At 43.7% G+C, this 20,763-nt stretch overlaps 1 protein-coding gene across 1 annotated transcript in view; it reads right to left on the bottom strand.

Moving 5' to 3' along the window:
* Positions 1-6,368: 6,368 nt before the first annotated feature.
* LOC144825220 (stereocilin-like) overlaps positions 6,369-20,763 on the bottom strand; it is a 41,006-nt gene continuing 26,611 nt past the window's right edge. Inside the window, exons 2-5 of the mRNA XM_078684068.1 lie at positions 17,061-17,209; positions 16,539-16,636; positions 13,954-14,104; positions 6,369-6,502 (exon numbers count right to left, since the gene is read on the bottom strand). Coding sequence (XP_078540194.1) covers positions 6,423-6,502; positions 13,954-14,104; positions 16,539-16,636; positions 17,061-17,076 — 345 coding nt within the window. The 5' untranslated portion in view covers positions 17,077-17,209 and the 3' untranslated portion in view covers positions 6,369-6,422. The remainder of the gene's footprint in view (positions 6,503-13,953; positions 14,105-16,538; positions 16,637-17,060; positions 17,210-20,763) is intronic.

Raw genomic sequence — 20,763 nt, 5'->3', positions numbered from 1 at the left:
CAGTTCGGGCTGGACTGTTCCCATGATGCACAGGGTCAAACTGATTTGCATATAGCCATGTCTGAACTGGGGTGGCAGAGTGGGCTAAAGAACGGTGATGGATCAAACCCAGATCTTTTGACTGGGTGTGAGTGTTTGATTGGTTCTGATGCTCTGTTCATCACCTCCCCCCTTTTGTACCTCAATGGTTAGAGCGGCAGACCCTGATGCAGAGGTCTGGCCCGGGACCAGGGTTCAATTCCCGCATCGGTGGCTCTTGGACTCAATCTCCCCGGACCTGATAATTCTCGCCTCGGTGCCTAGTCTAATCATGGGTCCCACTCTGTGACTCTGGGCAATAGCTTGCTTAATCGCCACAACGGCCCCAGCAGTGCTTGGATGCCTGGCTTCACCTTGGGGGTGCCCAGGAGTGGACATTTCACATGGAAAAGCCGGGAAGGGTTCCACAGCGGTAAGAGTGCAGCGCCGGGACGCCCCGTCGCGTGAGCAGCCGTGCGCTTTACAAATACAACACATTTACATTTACAAAGCAGCTTGAAAGAGGATCTTCTGGCAACCGGTAACCAATGTAGGGCTCTTAAGGCGGGGCAGATGTGGGTTTGTGGCTGTACATGTAGGAGTAGTCTAGCAGGAGAGTTCTAAATTGTTGTAGTCTTTTCATAGTTGATAAAGAGTATCCGTGGTAGAGGCCATTTGCATAATCAATTTAGACAGTACAAGCAAGATAGTAGCCTGGACCTTGTATGGAAATCCCAGGTGGGGGAAGATGCGTTGCTGTTTTGATAGTAATGAAGCTTGATCTTGCTAATTTGTCCACTTGAGCATTCATTGATAGTTTGGAATCCATGGTAATTCCAAGGTATCTTACTTTGTTAGATACTTTAGGAGGTGTTCCCAGATCTTCGGGCCAGGCAGCAAGTGGGACATCATTTTTCCAATTGTCACATGTGAGTATTTCTGTTTTGGAAGTATTTAATTTGAGATGACTCCATGTCAACCACAGATCAACGGCTCTGCGGCAACTGAAAATTTAAGAGTTTCTAATGTCTTTGGGACTTTCCAGTTTAAGGAATATTTGTGTGTCACCTGCATAGTTATAGCATGAGAGGTGAAATTCATTGATCATTGCCGATAATGACTTCATGTAGATGTTGAAAAGCATGGGTAAGATGATAGAGCCTTGAGGGTTGCCCAATTTTGTGATGTATGGTTTGGATGAGGAAGGGAGAGAATGGATGACATTTGTTCTGTTTTGAAGGTAGGATGTGATCCAGTCGTGAGCAGTTCCTTCTATGCCGGTTTCATAGGGTCTTTGTATTATGTATTAAAGTGTCATGGTCAACTCTGTCAAAGGCATCTGAGAGGTCCAAGAGAAGTAGAGCAGCAACACCATTCTAATCTACGGTGTTCTGGATGTCATCTCAGATGGCGATGAGGGCAGATTCTGTGCCGCTTCCTGGATGGAATCCTGTTTGGAAATCAGAAAGTAAGGAGTTATCTTCAATAAATTGTGACATCTGGGTGAATGCTGCTCTTTCTATCAGTTTACCCTGGGAAGGTCCATATGTAATTGGTCTGTAGTTTTCAGGGTCAAGCAGGTCCAGATTAGTTTTCTTTAATAATAGGTGCATATATGCCTTTTTTAGGTCTTCTGGAAAGATTCCTGTAGTTAAAAAATTATTGATGATGATTCTTACTGGTACGGCAGCAGAGGTAGTTAGAAGAATGTTATTGAAGGTTTATGGTGGACAAGGGTCAGAAGGGCTGCCAACAGGTCTGCTTGCTTTGAACAGATTCATAAATTCACTTTACGATATTTTTTTGAAGGAATGCCGAGGCTGGGTAAGCCTACTCATGGAGGTTTTTTTAAAAAAAAGGGTTGCTGGTGGTGGTTTTCCTTTGTTTTAAATAAGAGTCCACTGTGTCTGTGTGAGGATTTGACAGTTAGCTCATGAATTCTTGAGTAATGGGATGAGCTTCTTCTATGCATTTAGGTTTGCAAAATTCAGTGAGCATTTGTAAAAAAATCTTTATTTTCAGGTTTAGCATTTTGAATTCTGTCTGAATAGTCCCTTTTCTCGCTTTTTTGATTGCTAACTTGTATAGTCTGTTAAGTTTCTGTAGGTGAAGGTTGTCTTGATTGCTGTTTGCTTTAGCCAGGTGTGGTAAAGCTTTCTAATGTGCTGTTTTATCTATTTTAGTTCTGTATTTCTCCAAGGTGTTTGTTTTCTTTTGTCCTGTTTTGTCGGTCTGAGTGTTATTAGGATATCAAAATCTTCCTGTAGTAACTCGTATAGTTTTCAAACTAAATTTATTGTGTTTAGATCTGTGCTGGATGTTAGTTCTGTTTGTAAGTGTTCAAAATTGAGTTTGTTCCATGGTCGATAGGTGGATGCATGTGAGGTGGTTTTAGGTGTGTTGCTGTTTGGTGTTTTCTGTTTGAAAGCTAGCAAACCGTGGTCTGACCATGTGACTGGAGTCATCGTTTTAAAGGTAACTTGTTCTGGATTTTCAAAAATGACATCTATGATGTGCCCTGCAATGTGTGTGGGTTTGTGGACAATCTGATGTAGGTTTAGTGTGTCTAGGCCAGTGAAGATGGTTTTTGAGTGGGGCATATTGGGTTTGTCAAACCAAATGTTTAGGTCACCAAGAATGCATAGGTTGGAGTGTAGTGTTATCAAGTTTGAAATTGCATCTAGAAATGTTTCTGGGAATGTTGCATTTCGAGGCAGAGGTCTGTAAAGGAGAAGGAAGTTACAGGGGGAAGTTGGTGTAGGGTTGCATCTGGAGCAGAGGGCCTCACAACCTTGTATGTGGACGTCGCCCACTTTAGTGAGCCTGCCTCCTCTTTTGCCTGTATGATTTTGTGTGATAGTTTGATAACCTAGAGGAATGGCTTCACGCAACACAGGAGTCAAGTATCCCAACCATGATTCAGTTATGAAGAGTAAGTCAGGGTGAGTGTCAGTGAGTAGGTTGTAGATGTAATGCTTGTTTTTAGAGAGTGATTGAGCATTTATTAGTTACTGGATAACATTAAGTCTGGCTCTCCACTTGATCCCTTCCCCTCATCTAAGCTTAGATGCCTGGACGAGCCGTCCCTCGAGGTGATTACCAAGCTTTTTAATTCCTTTCTTAAACTGGGCCAGCTGCCTCGTAATTGGAAGCATGCTCTTGTGCTTTCTTTGTTGAAAAGGACTGGCTTAGATCCCCTTTGTTGGTCAAATTACAGGCCTACATCTCTCCTCTCCATACTTTTGGAAAAACACATTAACTCCCAACTCTCTCTACCTGTGACAAAACATACGTTATTATATCCATCACAGTCTGGCTTTCGTCCTGATCACAGTACCGAATCAGCTCTGTTGGGGATCACGGAGAACCTTAGACAGCAGCTTGATCGTGTGGGTACAGCAGCGCTCATCCTATTGGATTTGAGCGCCGCCTTTGACATGGTCTCCCATTCTTTTCTGGTGGATCGCTTTGAAAGCTCTGGCATTGTAGGTGTAGCATTGCAGTGGTTGATTTAGTTTCTAAAGGATCGCTCCTTTCAAGTTTTCTCTCTCACTTCTAAATCTAGTCATGTTGCCATAACATCTTGAGTTCCACAGGGCTCTATTTTGAGTCCTCTGCTTTTCAATCTCTACATTCGCCCTTTGGCAGACATTGCAGTAAAATCTGGGTTGACCATCCTTTCATATGCTGACAATACGCAGATTATTTTCTCTTTATCGCCAGCTCAACATCAGGATCCTTCCTTACTTAAACTTGGTCTGCGTAACATCTCATTGCGGATGTCCAGAAATGCTTTAAGGCTGAATGGTTCAAAGACTGAGGTTCTCATTCTGGGGTCAACCCTGGGCTCTGGGGAGCCAACCATTGGACGGTCTCTTTTGGACCCTTGCCTACCCCGGTTCCAAAGGTTAAGAACCTGGGTTTTTCCATCGATAGCAAGCTCTCCCTTGCTGCTCAGATCTTGGGAGTCACTTTGGCCTGCTTTGCTGTCCTCAAGTGGCTAAAGAAAATTCTTTGGCTAATTCCACCGGCTGCTCAGAGGACTGTTCTGCAGGCCTTGGTGATCTCCAGACTTGATTATGGAAATTTACTATATCTGGATGCGGACAAGACCTCTGTACATCGTCTCCAGCTCTTTCAGAATGCGGAAGCCTGCCTACTTTTTAGGTTGCCTCGGCACGCCTCTGCTTCCCCTCTGCTCCATCAACTTCATTGGCTCAGGGTTAGTAAGCGTATCGAGTTTAAGGCCCTCTGCTACATGTTTAGAGCTCAACACGGCCTGGCCCCGTATACATACTCAATCTTGTCAAGCCTTACCGACCCTCTCGCAACCTAAGATCGGCCAATCTCTCTCCTTTCTCTGTTCCCAGAGTTCGGCTGACTCGTATGGGCGCCCGTTCGTTTTCCTTCCTGGGACCTAAACTGTGAAATTCCCTTCCGCTAGAACTCAGGAATTGTCAATTTCTCCTTGTTTTCCGAAAAAGACCTTCCTTTTTAGTCAGGCCTAATGCCATCTGAGCCCCTTCCTCGCTAGTCCTGCTTCAGTGCCGGGAAACCCTGTTGGGTAGCCGCGCGCTTTATATATTTTTAAATAAATGAATTAGTAGGAAGTTTAGACATTGTGTTTTTGTGGTGGTGTGACTCTGTTTTATGTTGATCGGGAAGCGTACAGTGCCGTTGTTGCAAATGCACGGATATTTCCGCTAGTCCAGCACTGAAGAACTTGGAGTATCATGTGGATTGGCGTAGCACTATGAAAATTGAATAATAATGTAGATTACAGAAGCATTGTGAAAAGTGTGCTAATGTTGGTTTATTGCATTTTACGCAACTGCAAAGCATCTGGAGCATTGTAGGACTTGGGCAAATGTGCATTAGTGCAGCAGGTTGGAAACTGTGTGAATATGTGCATTATTCTAGCATTATGAATGGAGTGTTAATGTGTGCCTTATTGCAGTTTTACGCAGTTGCAAAGCAACGGAAGCATTGCAAAACATGGACAAACGGTGCATTAATGTGGGGCTAGGATGACTAATCACAAATAAGCACAACTCCAGCACTGTGGTGATTAAGCAAACGCGCATTACTGCTATCATATGGAAAATGGGCAACGCGTCTTACTTCAGGAGCCTAAAAACTGGGCGTGCGTATTCTTGTATCCCCATCAAAACTGGGTAAAACGTGCATTAGTGCAGGAATATGGAAACTTCGTGAATATATGCATTATTGTAGCATTGTGAAGTTACACTTGACGTCAGTGACAAGATGGGACTTGACATTGGTTCAATGATAAAGCAATTGAAATGATTGTAAAACTATTAGAATAACACTAAAACCTCACTAACGTAAACACATGGTTGACAAAAGTTGTGGAGTAGCACTCTGTGTGTCAAAAGGGGCTTCGCCATCAAATCAAGGAGTTTGTAGATCGGCTCCGTAAGAGTAGCTGTTGCCTGCTGAAGATTCTGCTACTCTTAGGAGTCACTGTGAATAAAGCAGAGATCTGGGCTGATGTGCATCTAAAGCTCAGGTTCTAGCCCTTCCCAGCAGGTGTGACACTTCCTGCTGCGAGAGATGAACCATACCTCCAAATTTGAAATGTACAGTCCCTAGCACATTGTAACCTTGATACACATACATTCCAAGTTGCTTATCCTTGCTGGAATGGTGTGATGTTAGATCTGCAAAACACTACACCAATTCTATACCCATGAGCCAACAAGGTTATTAATCTTCACTGCACAGAAGAGCTTTGAAATGGTGAGCAAATGGATTTCATTAATTGCTCAGCTCCTCCTGCAAAGGAATCTATGCTTAGGGTGATGTGTCAATCTACAAGGGATGTACCAATGTTCTTACACCTGTTTTGAGAAACACACTCTTGGAAAGTAACTCTTATACACTGCCTCATACATTTCTTACCAGAGACTTTAACACTTTAACAAGGTTCTCTGCCAGGTGTTACTGGGTAGACACATCTCTCCTGATCCCTCCCTGTCTCTTTGGATTTCATGGGATCTTGGAACTCTTCTTGGACCTAATTCAGCTGTATTGCCCATCACTGGATGCTTGATCAGCTAAGGCTCTCTCATGTTGCAGGTGATCTTCCACTCATGTTGCAGGTGGCCTTCAAGTTACCATTGAAATGCAGAGGGCCTGCCGGGTACTTTGCCCCACACCATCCAGGCACGCTGTCACGCACACTATGGGCCCGCCCACTTTTCTGAAGCGACTATTCATTATTATCCTCACTCCCCTTTTTCAGTGAAACAGAATGACAAAGGCAAGGCATCATTTTCATAGCCAAATGGCTTTAAAATGTACGTTTATTATTGCACAAATACACACAGGGTAGACTGAGTCACGTTTTTATTCCACATTTAGAAAATATACCGACTGACAGCTCAGAACATCAAATAAAGAAAGAGGAGAACATTGCACCCCAAGGTGACACTGGCCCGAATGAGGACGCTGCTGGACATTCCTGTGAAACAATAAATACATTCAAATTACAGTTCAGAAGTAAACTTTTGTTGAATAAAGCATTTTACTAAAGCTTGCTTTATCTAATAAAAACACAAGCTCAGACTATGCTAATGTTAATAAGAGTGCAGGAGACGGCAGACCTACTGCCCAAATGCCTATTGCTTAAACCCCACATCTCCCTCTGCATGCTGAGAAAAGAGAAGAAATATATATATTGCCACTTACCCAAGATACATCTGTTCTTGGCATATAAAGCTGTAGAGTCATATGCTTTGCATAGATCGCCATCTAGTCTTGGGTCCGGATGTTTGCACTTTGTTTTTCTTCGAAGAAGTCTTTCCAGTCACGAGGTAGCTGACTCCTCCTTTCGTTAACAGTGCGCATGGGCATCGACTCCATTGTTAGATTGTTTTCCCGCAGAGGGTGATAATGGAGTTATTAAGAGTAGTAAAAGGAGATGTCCATGAATGCATGTATCTAAGTAAGATGTTACGGCAACAGGTATAGGTCCCCGGGGTGGCAGGTGGGCGCTTATGACTCTACAGCTCTATATGCCAAGAACAGATGCATTCTGGGTAAGTAGCATTATCGTTCGAGGCATATTAGCTGTACATTAAATGCGTTGCATAGACTACATAGGAGTTATCTCCCAAAGCGGTGGCTAACCTGTAGGTATTGCAGTGGTTTGAAATAGTGTACGTAAAACTGCCTGGCCTGCTCTAGCTTGCTGTGCAGCGAACACATCCGTGGAATTGTGTTTTGTGAATGTGTGAGGTGTAGAACATGTTGCAGCTTTGCATATATCATCTATGGGTATATTTCTTAGGAATGCCATAGAAGCCCCCAGTTTGCGTGTAGAGTGTGCTCTAGGGGGAGCTGTTAATATTCTTTTAGCCTTTGCATAGCATATTTGAATGCACTTGACTATCCACCTTGCAATATCTGTTTTTGACATAGGATTGCCTTTGTGTGGCGGATCAAAAGCGACAATAAGCTGATTTGTGTTATGGAAAGGTTTTATCATTTCAATGTAATAAAGCAATGCTCTTTTCATATCTAACGGGTGTAGTGCACGTTCTGCCACTGAATCTGGTTCAGGGAAGAACACAGGCAACTCAACAGATTGATTGATATGAAAAGCAGAAATTACTTTAGGAAGGAATTTAGGGTTGGTCCGAAGAACTAATTTGTTTTGATGCATTTGTAAAAAAGGTTCTTCTATAGATAATGCCTGAGGTTCACCCACTCTTCTGAGTGATGTGATAGCAACTAGGAAAGCAACTTTCCATGTGAGAAATTGCGGTTCACATCTCTGCAATGAGTCAAAGGGTGGACCCATTAGTCTGGTGAGAACAATGTTGAGATTCCACACTGGAGCAGGTGGACGTCTCAGGGGAATAACTCTTTTGAGTCCCTTCATAAACGCTTTAATGACGGGTACTCTAAAAAGGGAAAGATGTTGTCTATTTTGGAGGTATGCAGCTACAGCAGCTCGATGTAAACGTATGGACATGTATGCTTAATTGGAACGTTGTAGATATAACAAATAGCGTATAATGTTTTGGACACAAGCGTCAAGCAGGTTGATGTGGTTGTTATTACAGTAAATCAAAAACCGCTTCCACTTTGCTGCATAGCAGGCTCTTGTGGTAGGATGTCTAGCTTCTTTGATAATATTCATACAGTCTGGCGGTAGATTAGGGTTAGCCAAACTGTAGGACTTCAGGTGTCAGATCACCAGATTGAGTTGACTGGGGTCTGGGTGTGTTATGTCTCCATGGCTCTGTGTAAGACGCCGTTTTTGATGAGGAACTACCGAGAGTTCCAATAGGGTTGTGAACCATGGTTGACATGCCCATGTGGGAGAACTAGGATTAGTATCAGGGATGCTTGTTTGAGTTTCCAAACCATTAATGGAATGAGTGGGAGAGGCGGAAAAGCATAAGCAAATATCCTTGACCAGTTCATCCATGGTGCATTGCCTTTGGACAATGGATGTGGATACCTGGACGCGAAGATTGGGCATTTTGCGTTCAGTGTGTGGCGAACAGGTCTATTTCCGGGAAGCCCCACATTTGAAAGAATGGGAGGAGAACTTGAGGCTGTAGTTCCCATTCGTGGATTTGCTGCGTCTGATGACTTAGCAAATCTGCAATCTGATTGTCTACTCCTGGGAGGTGTTCTGCTAGGAGATAGATTTTGTGATGATGTCCCACCTCCAGATGTCCTGGGCTAGGTGGGACAGGTGGAGGGAATGTGTCCCCCCCTGTTTTGGAATGTAGTACATGGCTGTCATGTTGTCTGTATGAATTAGTACAGTCTCACTTGCTAGCTGAGCTTGAAATGCTTTCAAAGCCATAAAAATCGCTAACAGTTCTAGATGATTTATATGAAGCTGTTTTCCACATGCCTTGAATTGTGTGGGTTTGGAGATGCGCTCCCCAGCCTGTCAGTGATGCGTCTGCTGTCAGTACTATCTGTGGAACCGGGTCGCTGAAGGGCCGCTCTTTCAAAAGGTTTTGTGTGTCCCACCACTGCAGAGAGCGATGAGTGCGGCCGTCTACCAAAACTAGATCTGATAATTGACCTTGAGCCATGGAGTTTGGAATGCTAGAGCTTTTTGTTTGTCTTTAGTAGCTCCTAGATAGTCTTGAGACATGGATGGTTGGAGATGAGATTTGTTCTGATTTACTGTGAATCTTAGTTGGTGAAGCAGTTGCACAGTGATTTGTGTGTGGCGTAGACAGTTGTTGTGCGAACTGACCTTTACACGCCAGTCTTCCAAGTATGGGAAGACGTGAACATGTTGTCTTCTCAGGTGGGCTGCGACTACTGCCAAACATTTTGCGTAAACACTGGGAGCGGTTTTCACTCCGTAGGGAAGGACTGATATTGATAATGTTGGCCTGCTACCACAAACCTGAGGTATTTGCGGTGCGCAGGGTCTATTGGAATATGAAAGTAAGCGTCCTTTAAATACAGAGTGGATAGAAAGTCGCCTTGCTGAAGGAGAAGAAGCACTTGTTGGAGTGTTACCATATGAAAATGGTCCAACCAAATGTATAGATTTAGGTCTCTGAAGTCCCATATAGGCCTCAGAGAGCCGTCCTTTTGGGAATTAGGAAGTAGAGAGAGTGGTTCTATTGCCCCCTTTTGCAACAGAGAAAGAACCTCTTGCTTTAGATGGGTGAGATGTTCTTGTGACATGAGTTGCGACCTTGGAGGAATATTCGGTGGAGTGCTTGCAAGCTCCAGGCAATAACCAGATTGGATAATTTGTAGAACCCATTTGTCTGAGGTAATCGTATTCCAAATGGGTAGAAAATGTGGAAGACGTCCCCCGACAGGAGTGGAATGATTGGGGGGTATGGGAAATAAGTCACTGCTTGTTGTTTGCAGGGGAGGCCTGTGTTGAATTACCTCTGCCCCTTCCCTTGCTGTTGTTTCCTCTATATCATCCTCTAAAATAACCTCTTGAAGAGGGCGATTGATTGTTGCCCTTGTAAGAGGAGGAGTGATTCTCTGTAGATACACTTTTGGATCTTCCCCTATAGAATGAACGACAAAATTAACCCCTTTTAGAAGGTGATTGTAAGGCTTCCATGGATTTAGCAACTTCGGCAGGTTTTTTCATCTTTTCTAGTGATACATCGACAGCTGTGCTAAAAAGATGTTCCTTATCAAAAGGTTGATTAAGAATAGAGGCTTGTACTTCAGGCTTGAACCCTAAAATCCTTAGCCAAGCATGTCTACGGAGTAGTAAACTCGTGTTTACTGCCCAAGCTGCTGTATATCTGCCTGATCTAACACACACCTGATAGAGGTATTAGTTATTAATTTGCCTTCGAATAAGGTCACTGGCTTTAGTCTTTTGCTCATCCGGTAGGTATTTAATGATCTTTTCGAGTTCGTCATAATGAGCTCTATCATGGCAATACGCCAATTATTAGCCGCTTGTGAGACTATCCTTTTTCCCGAAGCATCTAATAATTTGGACTCCTTATCAGGAGGAGGGGCGTGCCCTTTTGTTTGAGAGTTAGCTCTCTTACGAGCATTGGAAACTACCAGAGAGTCTAAGGGTAATTGGCCTTTGATATATATATATATATACAGAGTCATTAGGTGCAGCTCTGTATTTTTTCTCCACCATAGGAGTGATTATCCTAGCTTTTACAGAGTCTTTAAAAGATATCTTCAGTGTGTTTGAGCATCACTTTTAACATTGGTAATGTTTGTGTAGCCTTTTGAGATGAACTCCGTGTCACCAACAAAAAATCCTCCTCTAAACTCTCCTTATGAAGCTCTACTCCATGATATTGTGTGGCCCTATTAAGGAGCTCAATGTTATCATCTGGAGGCGAAGGCCTGGATGGATATAGATATGGGATATTATCTGGTTGAGGGACATTATAATGATCCAATGGATCAGGATCCTGTGGTGAATAGTCATCTATATCCCCATCCCCTATATCCTGTGGTGATGGTGGTGTAGGGGAATGTGTAGGTGTAATGAGTAAGTCTTCATGAATGGGTGAAGAAGGTGAAATATAAGGAGGAGGAGGGTTAGTGGCCACATTTTTCTTCTTTAAAGGAATGTGGTAGTCCTCTGGTAAGCCCATTTTCCTCTTTCCAGGAAGTTTGGCATGAATATGTCCAGTTTTGAGATTAATCACGATTTCTTTTTGTTTCGGATCCGAAGGTGGATGTTCGGTCCGAGGCTCTTTAGTTGCAGTACTTTCTTTAGATGCCGGTTTTGGCGTCTAAAGTTTTGACTCTGAAGTTTTCGGCTCCGAAGATTTAGGTCTATGCAAAGGTGGCACGGAAACCAGAAGGTGTATCATTTTTGACGCCGAAGGTTTCGGGTTGGCACTGGCATGGGGATGGGTAGAGCCCGAGCCGGAAGGCTGTTTATGTTTTGGCGCCAAGCCCGAATACGGGGTGCTCGAAACCTTTTCTCTGTGCCGACCTTGGCCCGAAGGCAGAGGAGGGACCAGAGCCTTTTTCTTATAAAGGAGATGGTATCGGAACGAAGTCTCTTTACTCACGGTCCGTTGTCCTGGTGTGAGGTCTTCGGCATCGGAGTCAGCTTCGGATACGGAGACGTGCTCCTCTTCCATTTCGGCTTCCTGCATTTGCGATTCTTCATGTTCGGACTTTTCTCCAAGGAGGTCCGGTGCAGAGCTGCTTCGTTGGTACATTTCGTGAAGTTGAGCCCAACGGTCATGGAGGGTTTTCTTCGACCAAAACGACCGACACACGTCGCTGTCTTTCTTGTTGTGTTCCGGGGATAAATGCAAAAACAACTGTTGATGGACAGAATGCAGAACAGTGTCATATTCACCCAAGTACAGAGATCTGGGCCTAAATCCATTGTGTTTGTGCTCACCATGCCATTCCTGTTTGGTTTGAAAAGTTTCAGCACTCCGTCCATCATCTCCTTGTGTTTGCTTTGTTCGCCCTAAGTTGGCAGGGTGTGCCCAGAAGTGGGTCCCTTGCTCACTTTGCCACTGGATTCAAGTTAGCCTAGCTGACGAGGGTTGTTAGCCCGAAACCGGTCCCAGGATGCTTGTTTTCCGGTCCAGGGAAGATATGGCTTGGCAGTTCGGTCTGGGCTGTTCCCATGAGGCACAGGGTCAAGACTGATTTGCATATAGCTGTGTTTGAACTGGGGTGGCAAAGTGAGCTAAAGAATGATGATGGATTCAACCCAGATCTGTGACTGGGGTGAGTGTTTGAAAAGTTTCAGCACTCCGTCCATCATCTCCTTGTGTTTGCTGTGTTCCGGGGATAGGCAAAAGTTGCACACTTTGTGCAAGTCGGTGTGCGGAAACTTAGCGCAACACCCTGGACATAACTTGAATGGAGTCCATTCCATCAGCTGCTACCGATCCCGGCGCGGTAGGCACAACGACCTTCCACGAATTTTCCAATCGAAGGTTTTCGAGAGAAAACAATAAGCGGAGAATGGGAAATGCTATCAAAGTCAAAGTCAAAGTCAAAAATTTTATTTGTGTCGGTACTCATCTGAGGACCACAAAGATTTTTTACATTTTTTCATATTTTAAAAAGAAGAATTCAATTTTATCAATACAAGGATAAGAAAGATTTTTAAAATGTATACAGATTAAAACAAACAAATTCATTCGGGGGATTTTTGCACAAGAATATAAATTCTCTCACTGTTGTAATTTTACCAAATCGATAGATTGGATCTAGAAATCTAGTACGGGCTTGGCTTACTTTGTAGCTCGGACATACAAATAAAACATGCTCCAAAGTCTGATCGCCCCCTGCGCACAATGTACATAGAGGAGATCCTCCCAAGCGCCATCCTGAGGTATATGATAGAACAGGTAAAATTCCTAATCGAAGCATGGCAATTGCCCTCCTTGGGAAATGCTATCAATAAACAATACCGTCGAGGGTAGTGGATTGCACGTCGAAGGGGGCCTGAAGAACGGTGCTGAACCGGAGCGCAACAATTCACATCTGAAACCTGATGGTGGAAAAAAAAACAATCTAACAATGGAGTCGATGCCCATGCGCACTATTACAGAAAGGAGGAGTCACCCACCTCGTGAATGGCAAGACTTCTTCGAAAAAAAACAAAGTGCAAACATCCGGATCCAACACTAGATGGCGATCTTATATATATATATATATCCTCTTCTCTCGTGTGTTCCTTGCCACTCCAAAACGAGAGTTGCGTCGTCGCTGTGACCCCTCGAGAGCGGGTCCTATAAATCAATTTCAAAATTGACGACGCGTGCGGTTTCAAAGATTTTATTTCACTGTGTTTGATAGCTTGATAGCGGCAGTGAAATAAAATCTTTGAAACCGCACACGGCATCGTCAATTTTGAAGTGTGTGTGTGTGTGTGTGTGAGATTTGCCCTAAAGGGTCTGCATAATCTGGGGCCAGTGTATCTTGGACTGGGAGACGCTGAAATACCACTTCAACTCAGGCCTGCATGCACTGTCTCACCTGCCAGGTTGGGGCAGAATACACCTTCCTAACAAGTGAGTCCACCGCAGAAGGTGTCCAGCATCCACTCAGTGACTTCTTACAAACACTAACTGCTCAACTGTGACATTCTCAACCATCAAGCATGCAGGAATTCATCATCTTTCTCCTCAATCAGAAGCAGCATCATGGAATCCCTACTGATATGTGAAGCAAAGACTTGCCAGACCAGAGCAGACAGCACTTCTTGCATCTCATCAGAGCTATCTCTCAGATTGCCAGGCTCAAGCATTAGATAGCAGAACTGACCCTCAATTGACAAGAAAACTTGGGAATATTTTATAAGGGAACTTTTGAGTCTGGAGCCTTGGAGTGTGAGGTGTACGCCAGGTTGTGCAGATCCAATAACAGGAATCCAATGACTGTAGACCTCCTCCAAAGCTGCTGCTCTTTTGCATATCGCATGTGCTACGCACACAGTCTTACCTCTGAAATCAACTAGGTTGTCATCCCAAGCCGTAAGCACGAGGCTGACTGCACGCTGTTGCTGCGGGTCCAGAGCACTCAGTTGCTGCGGGGTGATGGCGGCAGCCTGTTGATAATTAAACATCTGCAGCTTGGAAGCACTGAAGACCACCTAAGGAAGAAATCACATTAGCCACAACAGAGGGGCCCACCAAACTCTTTTTACTTCTAAGTTACTTGATTATTTTTAAGTAATCAGTTGTGTTGATGTTATGTTAAAAGTATTGAGTTAGCACACATACACCAACGTTTCTTGGAGCTATAGAATCTAACCCACCAAATCAGCAACACAGGGTAAAAGCAAGCACTAAAATCACTGATTAACCCCTTGCATGCTTCGGACCGCCCTCGGCCATCCGACGTCACGGTGGGCGTGTGTAGAGGACGGTCCCCGGCCGTCCGAATCCCGCCCACTATTCAAATCGCCCGCATAGCGCGAAAATGTGCGCCACATGCAAGGGGTTAAAAAGCCAGGTTTTCTGCTTTTTCTTATAAGGGTGCATGAATTTTAGAACATATGTGCAAGTGCATTGAGTTCCAGACCTCAGGTGCAGCCATAAAGAAGACTGGGGCTGATTTAGATATCGGCGGAGGGAATATTCCATCACAAACGTGACGGAAATCCCGTCCTCGTATTACGATCCCCATAGGATATAATGGGATTGTAATACTGCGGACGGGATAGCCGTCACGTTTGTGATGGAGTATTCCACTCCAAGATCTAAATCAGGCCCACTGTCACCAAAGCACACTTATGTAGACCCGGGGGGCTGATGAAAGAAACTGGTTGCCACAGCAGATTTCTGATTGGACTATGCCGCGCGAACTTGGCTGAGAGAGACTTAGTCATCCAACACAATACCTATCCTGTATTCAGAAATATATGTACTGAACCAGTAGCACTGTTCCTTCGATTCTGTGATGTGGAACCACATACTTCACCCCGGCAATGCACTACAATGCTGGTCTGCTGTTCTGCACCTAAAGGTTTGGAGGGCCTGCATGGAGCTCCACTGCCTCAAACTTGAAAATCTCTATAAGTAACAAACACAGTATATTCAGTATGGTGTGCCTCGAGTTTCTGGTGGATTTCTGTGCACTGACCAGTGATTGCTTGTCTGATGGAAATGCTCTAGAGTAAAATAAGTCGAACTATCTATTTATAATATTTATAAAGCAGACACTCATCCCAAAGGGATATCCTGGAGCTAAACACAGTTCTGGCTCACTGAAGAAACAAAAAGAAAAAGCCATTGTCAGGCGAAGAGATGAGAAAGCATAGAAGAAAGATAAACTTCTTCATAGAAAACAGCCACATTTTCGGAAGTTTCCGACATGCAGTTAATTCAGATGTTTAACGCAGTTTTCGAGAAAGAGCATTTCAGTGAGTGGATGCCAGATAAGAGAAAGATCAGCCTCCCATGTGAGCCCTGGTAATGCGCCTTTGGAAAATGATGGCCTGATTGACTGATCTGAGTGCTCTAGAGAGCTTGTAAAACAGCCTGTGTTCCTAAGAGCCAGTTGAACAGTAAGATAAATTGGCTGATGCACGTGGCAGATAAGTTTGAAGATGGTTCTCTTGTGCATGGGTAGCCAGTGGATAGAAGTTAGGCTCGCAGACTCAGGAGTTCTGGCAGGAAGTTTATAAATCATACAAACAGACTTGTTTTGAATGCTTTGCAAGTGTATAAAAACATAGTTGGCCATACCTACATATAAAGTATTACCATAATCAGGTCAACGAGTAATACGTGTCTGCATTATAGTTTTAAACCCATAGATCAGAATCCAGTTGAATATTCTGCAAAGTAGTCGCTGGATGGCAAAGCAGCTCCCGCAGACCTTATTGATTTGGTCTTTAATGGAAAGGGAATTACGCTACAGGAAGCCCAAGTTCCACGTTGCTTTTTTGGCTTCAGGGCAGATTGTCACCAAGAGTCATTTACAATAAAATTGGCCTTTCTAAATAATAAGATCTCTGTTTTCTCAACTCTAAGCTTTTAGTAGTGGGACAGCATCCAGTCAGCCGCTGCCGTACGACAGACCACAAGATTCCCTCTTCTTGATTTGCATTTTTCATCAGTGGAGATAACTGACTCGATGTTATCAGCAGAAGTCAAATGAGTCATATAGACATTGAACAGCGTAGGGCTCATAGACGATCCCTGTGGTACACCGCAGTTGACCACCTTTGGCTTAGTCCTGAGGGGAGGAAGATGACCAGACTGGGACCAGTTACTCAAGGAGGAGCTGAACCACCTGAGAGTAGTTGAATGCAGCCCAATTTCATTTGATCTTTTTGGTGTCATTCTGAGGGCCCTGGTAAAGTCGATTCAGGTGCAAATATTACTGTGTGTATGAATTGGGATTTCAAGTTAAGAACAAATATCCAACAGAGATGACATTTCTTCTCGGCACAAAACTGGCAACATTTGTGAGGTCGAAAACCACAACATCCAAGCTATTTATGATAACTACCTATGTGACTAATGCACACACAGCCTAGTAGCTCCACAAACCAGAGTTACCATGATACACAGACTCACAGCAAGCTTTTGGGGAGGAATCAGAGATATCGCCAATGGAGATAGTCCTTCAATTTGATCCTTCACCAGGGAGGAGAGTTCCACATCCTGGAGGCCAGCTTAAATAGTTGAAAAACAAATATGGCATTAATACAGAATACTGCCAAGAAGCTTCCAAAAGTCTACAAAGGTAAAGCAATATCAACTCATCTGAAGTGGGATCCACCAGAAATGGAAAAGCCCTGGTAAGACAAACATCAACAGAAATGGAGAATAAAAGAACAGAGACGGGGGCAGGCAGAGAACATGAGAGAGACATTGAGAGAGAAGGTGACTACGACCCTGGAAAGAGAGAAATGGCAGTCTTTTCAGGGAGGGTTTAATAATTCCCAAAATACCTGAAGAACTAAAAGGGCCCCTCCCACATAAGTGGATGGGAAATACTCTACACAATCCAGGGAATAATTACAGGCTCTCTTCTCAGCTAAACATCACACACACTTTTTCCCACACTAATCGAGAAAGTATTCCGCAAGACCTTACCGGCAACAGAACCCATTTCAAGAAAGACATCCACGGTCCATCCACTAACCGACCCGAAGGTGCTGGGCTGGGTGCAGAGCCGGCTGAGGGCCTCAAGCTGTGCCTCGCTGCAGCTTAATGCCAATGTTCCAATGTACAGGACTGACTTGCTGGAAAGATAATCATATTCCTGTTAGTCTTGATTACTGCTTCTCTATTATAACGTTATATACCATTAGATTTTCTCATCAGACTTTCTCACAAGACTGACCAGGTTTTTTCCATCTGGAATCCCGTCTGTAGAAGGAGCTTCCCTTGAATATTGTAATGATAGAAGATCACCTCTGCTTTTGGCTTTTTAAAGAAAAATAACTTTAACAAAAATAATGCACTAGTGTGTCGATTGGAAGACTGTTGTGTTGTATTTAGTCAACTTATGCAACTGACATGAGCAGTGTTAGACAAGACACTTTTAGTATAACATATAACTTGTATGCAAGAAACGATTAATTTACCTTCATGGTGACTCCATCACTCCTACTCTGTAGGGGTTCTACCATTATTAACGTGTGGGCACTATAGCACCAATTGTCGGAAAAAGAAACTGCTACTATGGCAGTTAAAATACAGCTTTCCCAGCTGGTAGCATACATATGGTTGTGCATCATATGCAGCAATGTTCCCTTCTCTTGTACTTGTGTAAACCATTCACAAATTCCTTTCGTAAACAAGAGGGAAAAAGTGTTTCTTTTTGGATGATGGCTAAGGGGTGATGAGAAGGTTATGATTTTAGGAGCAGGATCAATTGATTAACAATATAGGTAAAATTATTCGGTTCTCGGATCTCATAGAGAGAGAGAAAGTAAGTGTGTGTACACATGTGTGTGCGCGTGTGTGTGCGCATGTGTATCGATCTTAGCTCTAGCGCAGATGTTCTGACACTGGATGGGCAGATTATTAAGAACAATACAACAATGGTAGTAGAAGAAAGTAATCTGTCTAGCAATGGTAAATTAAGCAACTACTTGAAGGGTGTCATTGCCACAAAAGATCTTTAACAGTTGGACCATGGAATACAGAGTCCTGGTTTAGTACACTGTGGTTGAATAGCATTTGAATAACATTTCCACAGACAAAGTGCACAGATTCCAAAAAAGGTTTTGTTCAGGTTGGAGTGGGAGTACTGAATTCGACTTTTCCAATTCTTCTTTTTGCATCTGAAGTTTTTTACAACTGTTTTAATATATTTTTTTGTTTTAATTCTTAAAGTTATATGTTTAATATCTAATGTTTGTAATTGGTAGGCGTCATTATTTATGTTAACATTATAAATTGTTTTAATTTTTTATTATGTTTTGGTGTTAAGTTTGTTACATGTATTATATTTGTCAGTTAATTGTTTAATATTTCTTATAGTATAAGTACATTTTTGTAAATGTAACATTGTTTTTAAAGTTAATATATGCTTATATAGTGTATAATAGTTAAAATTCAATACACTTATCTATTGTATGATTAAATTGTGACCTATATTTTTGTTGTCATTATTTTCGACATTACATAGCAAGCATGTAAAGTTAATATATGGGTCCTAAATATTTCATTGGTGATATTTGTGTCTGTGATATTTTATAAAACAATTGTCAATTATTTGTCCTGCATTAGGGATGGAGCGCAGAATCTGCAGCAGGAGACAGCACTTTTCATGAGTTTGCAAGGCACAGTCAATAAGGAAAGTCCACTCTGTCGAAGATGGCGAGAATAATCTGACTCTGGAGAAACATTAAAAGGTTTAGAGGCTAGGTGCATGAGCCTACATACCACTCTCAGACACTCCGATTCAGAGTTTGTGACCACAAAATAGGTTTTCCCTATTTATCAGTCACATTTTAGGAGTGGTATCTTCTGCCAACATATTTAGGTATCATTCCAAATAGTGAATGTTTATGAGATGAGATCTGTATTGAGCCGGGGGGTGGTACCACAGGCCTGGAAACAGGCGAATGTTATTCCCCTCCTCAAGAAACCTGGCCTAGACCCTGAGGTTCTGGCTAACTACAGGCCCATCTCTCTTCTCCCTGCGTTGGTTAAGATCCTGGAGAAGCATGTGCACACCGTGCTCTCCAATTTTCTGGAATCGTACAATCTGCTGCACCCTACTCAATCTGGCTTCTGCCCCAATTTAAGCACCGAGACGGCGCTCTTGGAGGTGTCTGAAGCCATTAAAGAGGCACTGGACTCGGGGGGCAAGGCTATGCTTGTAATGCTAGATTTGTCGGCGGCTTTTGACACCGTCCCCCATGAGGGTCTCCTCGCCAGGCTCCATGAGATCGGTCTGAGGGGGACGGTGTTCAGCTGGTTTAAATCTTTTTTGGCTGGCCGTCGACAAACGGTCGGGGTCCCACCTAGCTCTGCCGTGATGCCGCCTTTGGGAGTCGGAGTTCCGCAGGGCTCTGTGTTGAGCCCGACTCTTTTTAACATCTTTATGACCCCTTTAGCGGCACTGGCTGAGTCTTTTGGGGCCCAGATCGTCTCCTATGCCGACGATACCCAGCTCCTCTTTACGTGCAGGAAAGGAGAAGATTTTGATGGAGAGAGTATCCGTGAGTGCCTTGGGGCTGTTTTCAAATGGTTCCAGCTTAACAGCCTCAAGTGCAACTCAGATAAATCTGAGGTACTCTTCTTCGGCTGTCCATCCGATCCAGATTGGCAGGAATGGTGGCCGGTTAACATGTTCCCTCCAGTGGGCTCATCCCAGCTGGCAAAGAACTTGGGGATCAAGATTGACAATGGTCTGGCGTTAAGATCTCAGATCCTTGGTCTTACGGGAACATGTTTTGGCCTCCTCAGGATGCTCCGTAAGTTCCTTCCCCTGCTCTCAGAGGAACATAGGAAGACGACGGTGCAGGCCTTAATAGGCTCAAGACTGGACTATTCCAACGTCCTTTATCTCGGCCTGCCGGAATATCTTCTGCAACGGCTGCAGGTGGTCCAGAACTCGGACGCAAGGGCCATTTTTGGTCTGTATAGGCGAGCCAGAGTTTCTGGTCTTTTGCAGTCGCTCCATTGGCTGCCTATCCGTAAGCGGATAGTTTTCAAGGCTTTGACCTTGGCCCATAAGGCTCTTCATGCCTCGGGAGCCAAATATCTCCAGAAGAGGCTTGCCTTTTACCATCCGGCCAGATCTCTGAGGTCTGAATCATTGTTCCTTGCTGTGGTCCCACGAGTAAAAAGGGCTCGTATTGGAGGGCGCTCTTTTAAGCTGTTGGCGCCACAGCTTTGGAACACTCTTCCCCTAGCATTACGCAGTACCTCTAATCTGCTGAATTTCAGGAAGGGCCTTAAAACTTGGCTTTTTGCCCTTTAGGCTGCTCTTTCGTCCTCTGTCTGGTCTGTTTTATTTTACTGTGTTGTGTTTTTCTCTGTCACTGGTTCGTCAATAAAAGCGCCGGGACACTCTATGGAGTAGCCGTGCGCTATAAAAGACCATACTAACATAACATAACATAACAACAGATGTATCAATTCTTTGCAACCAAAAAATTACTGACTCTCGAATTGTGGTGCTAACTCATTAACAAAATGAAAGCGGTCCCCTTGTGAATGTCAAAACAGGGTTTGTTGGGGAGTAGGCACTAACAACTCTTAAACAACCTTTAAAAAAAATACAACTTTTTTTTAAGTGCAGCCTTGTTTCATTTAAGCAAAACAGGCTGCATAAAAA

The sequence above is a fragment of the Lissotriton helveticus genome, chromosome 3_1 (genome assembly GCF_964261635.1).
Source record: "Lissotriton helveticus chromosome 3_1, aLisHel1.1, whole genome shotgun sequence".
NCBI lineage: Eukaryota > Metazoa > Chordata > Amphibia > Caudata > Salamandridae > Lissotriton > Lissotriton helveticus.
This window is presented reverse-complemented; position numbering and strand designations above follow the sequence as displayed.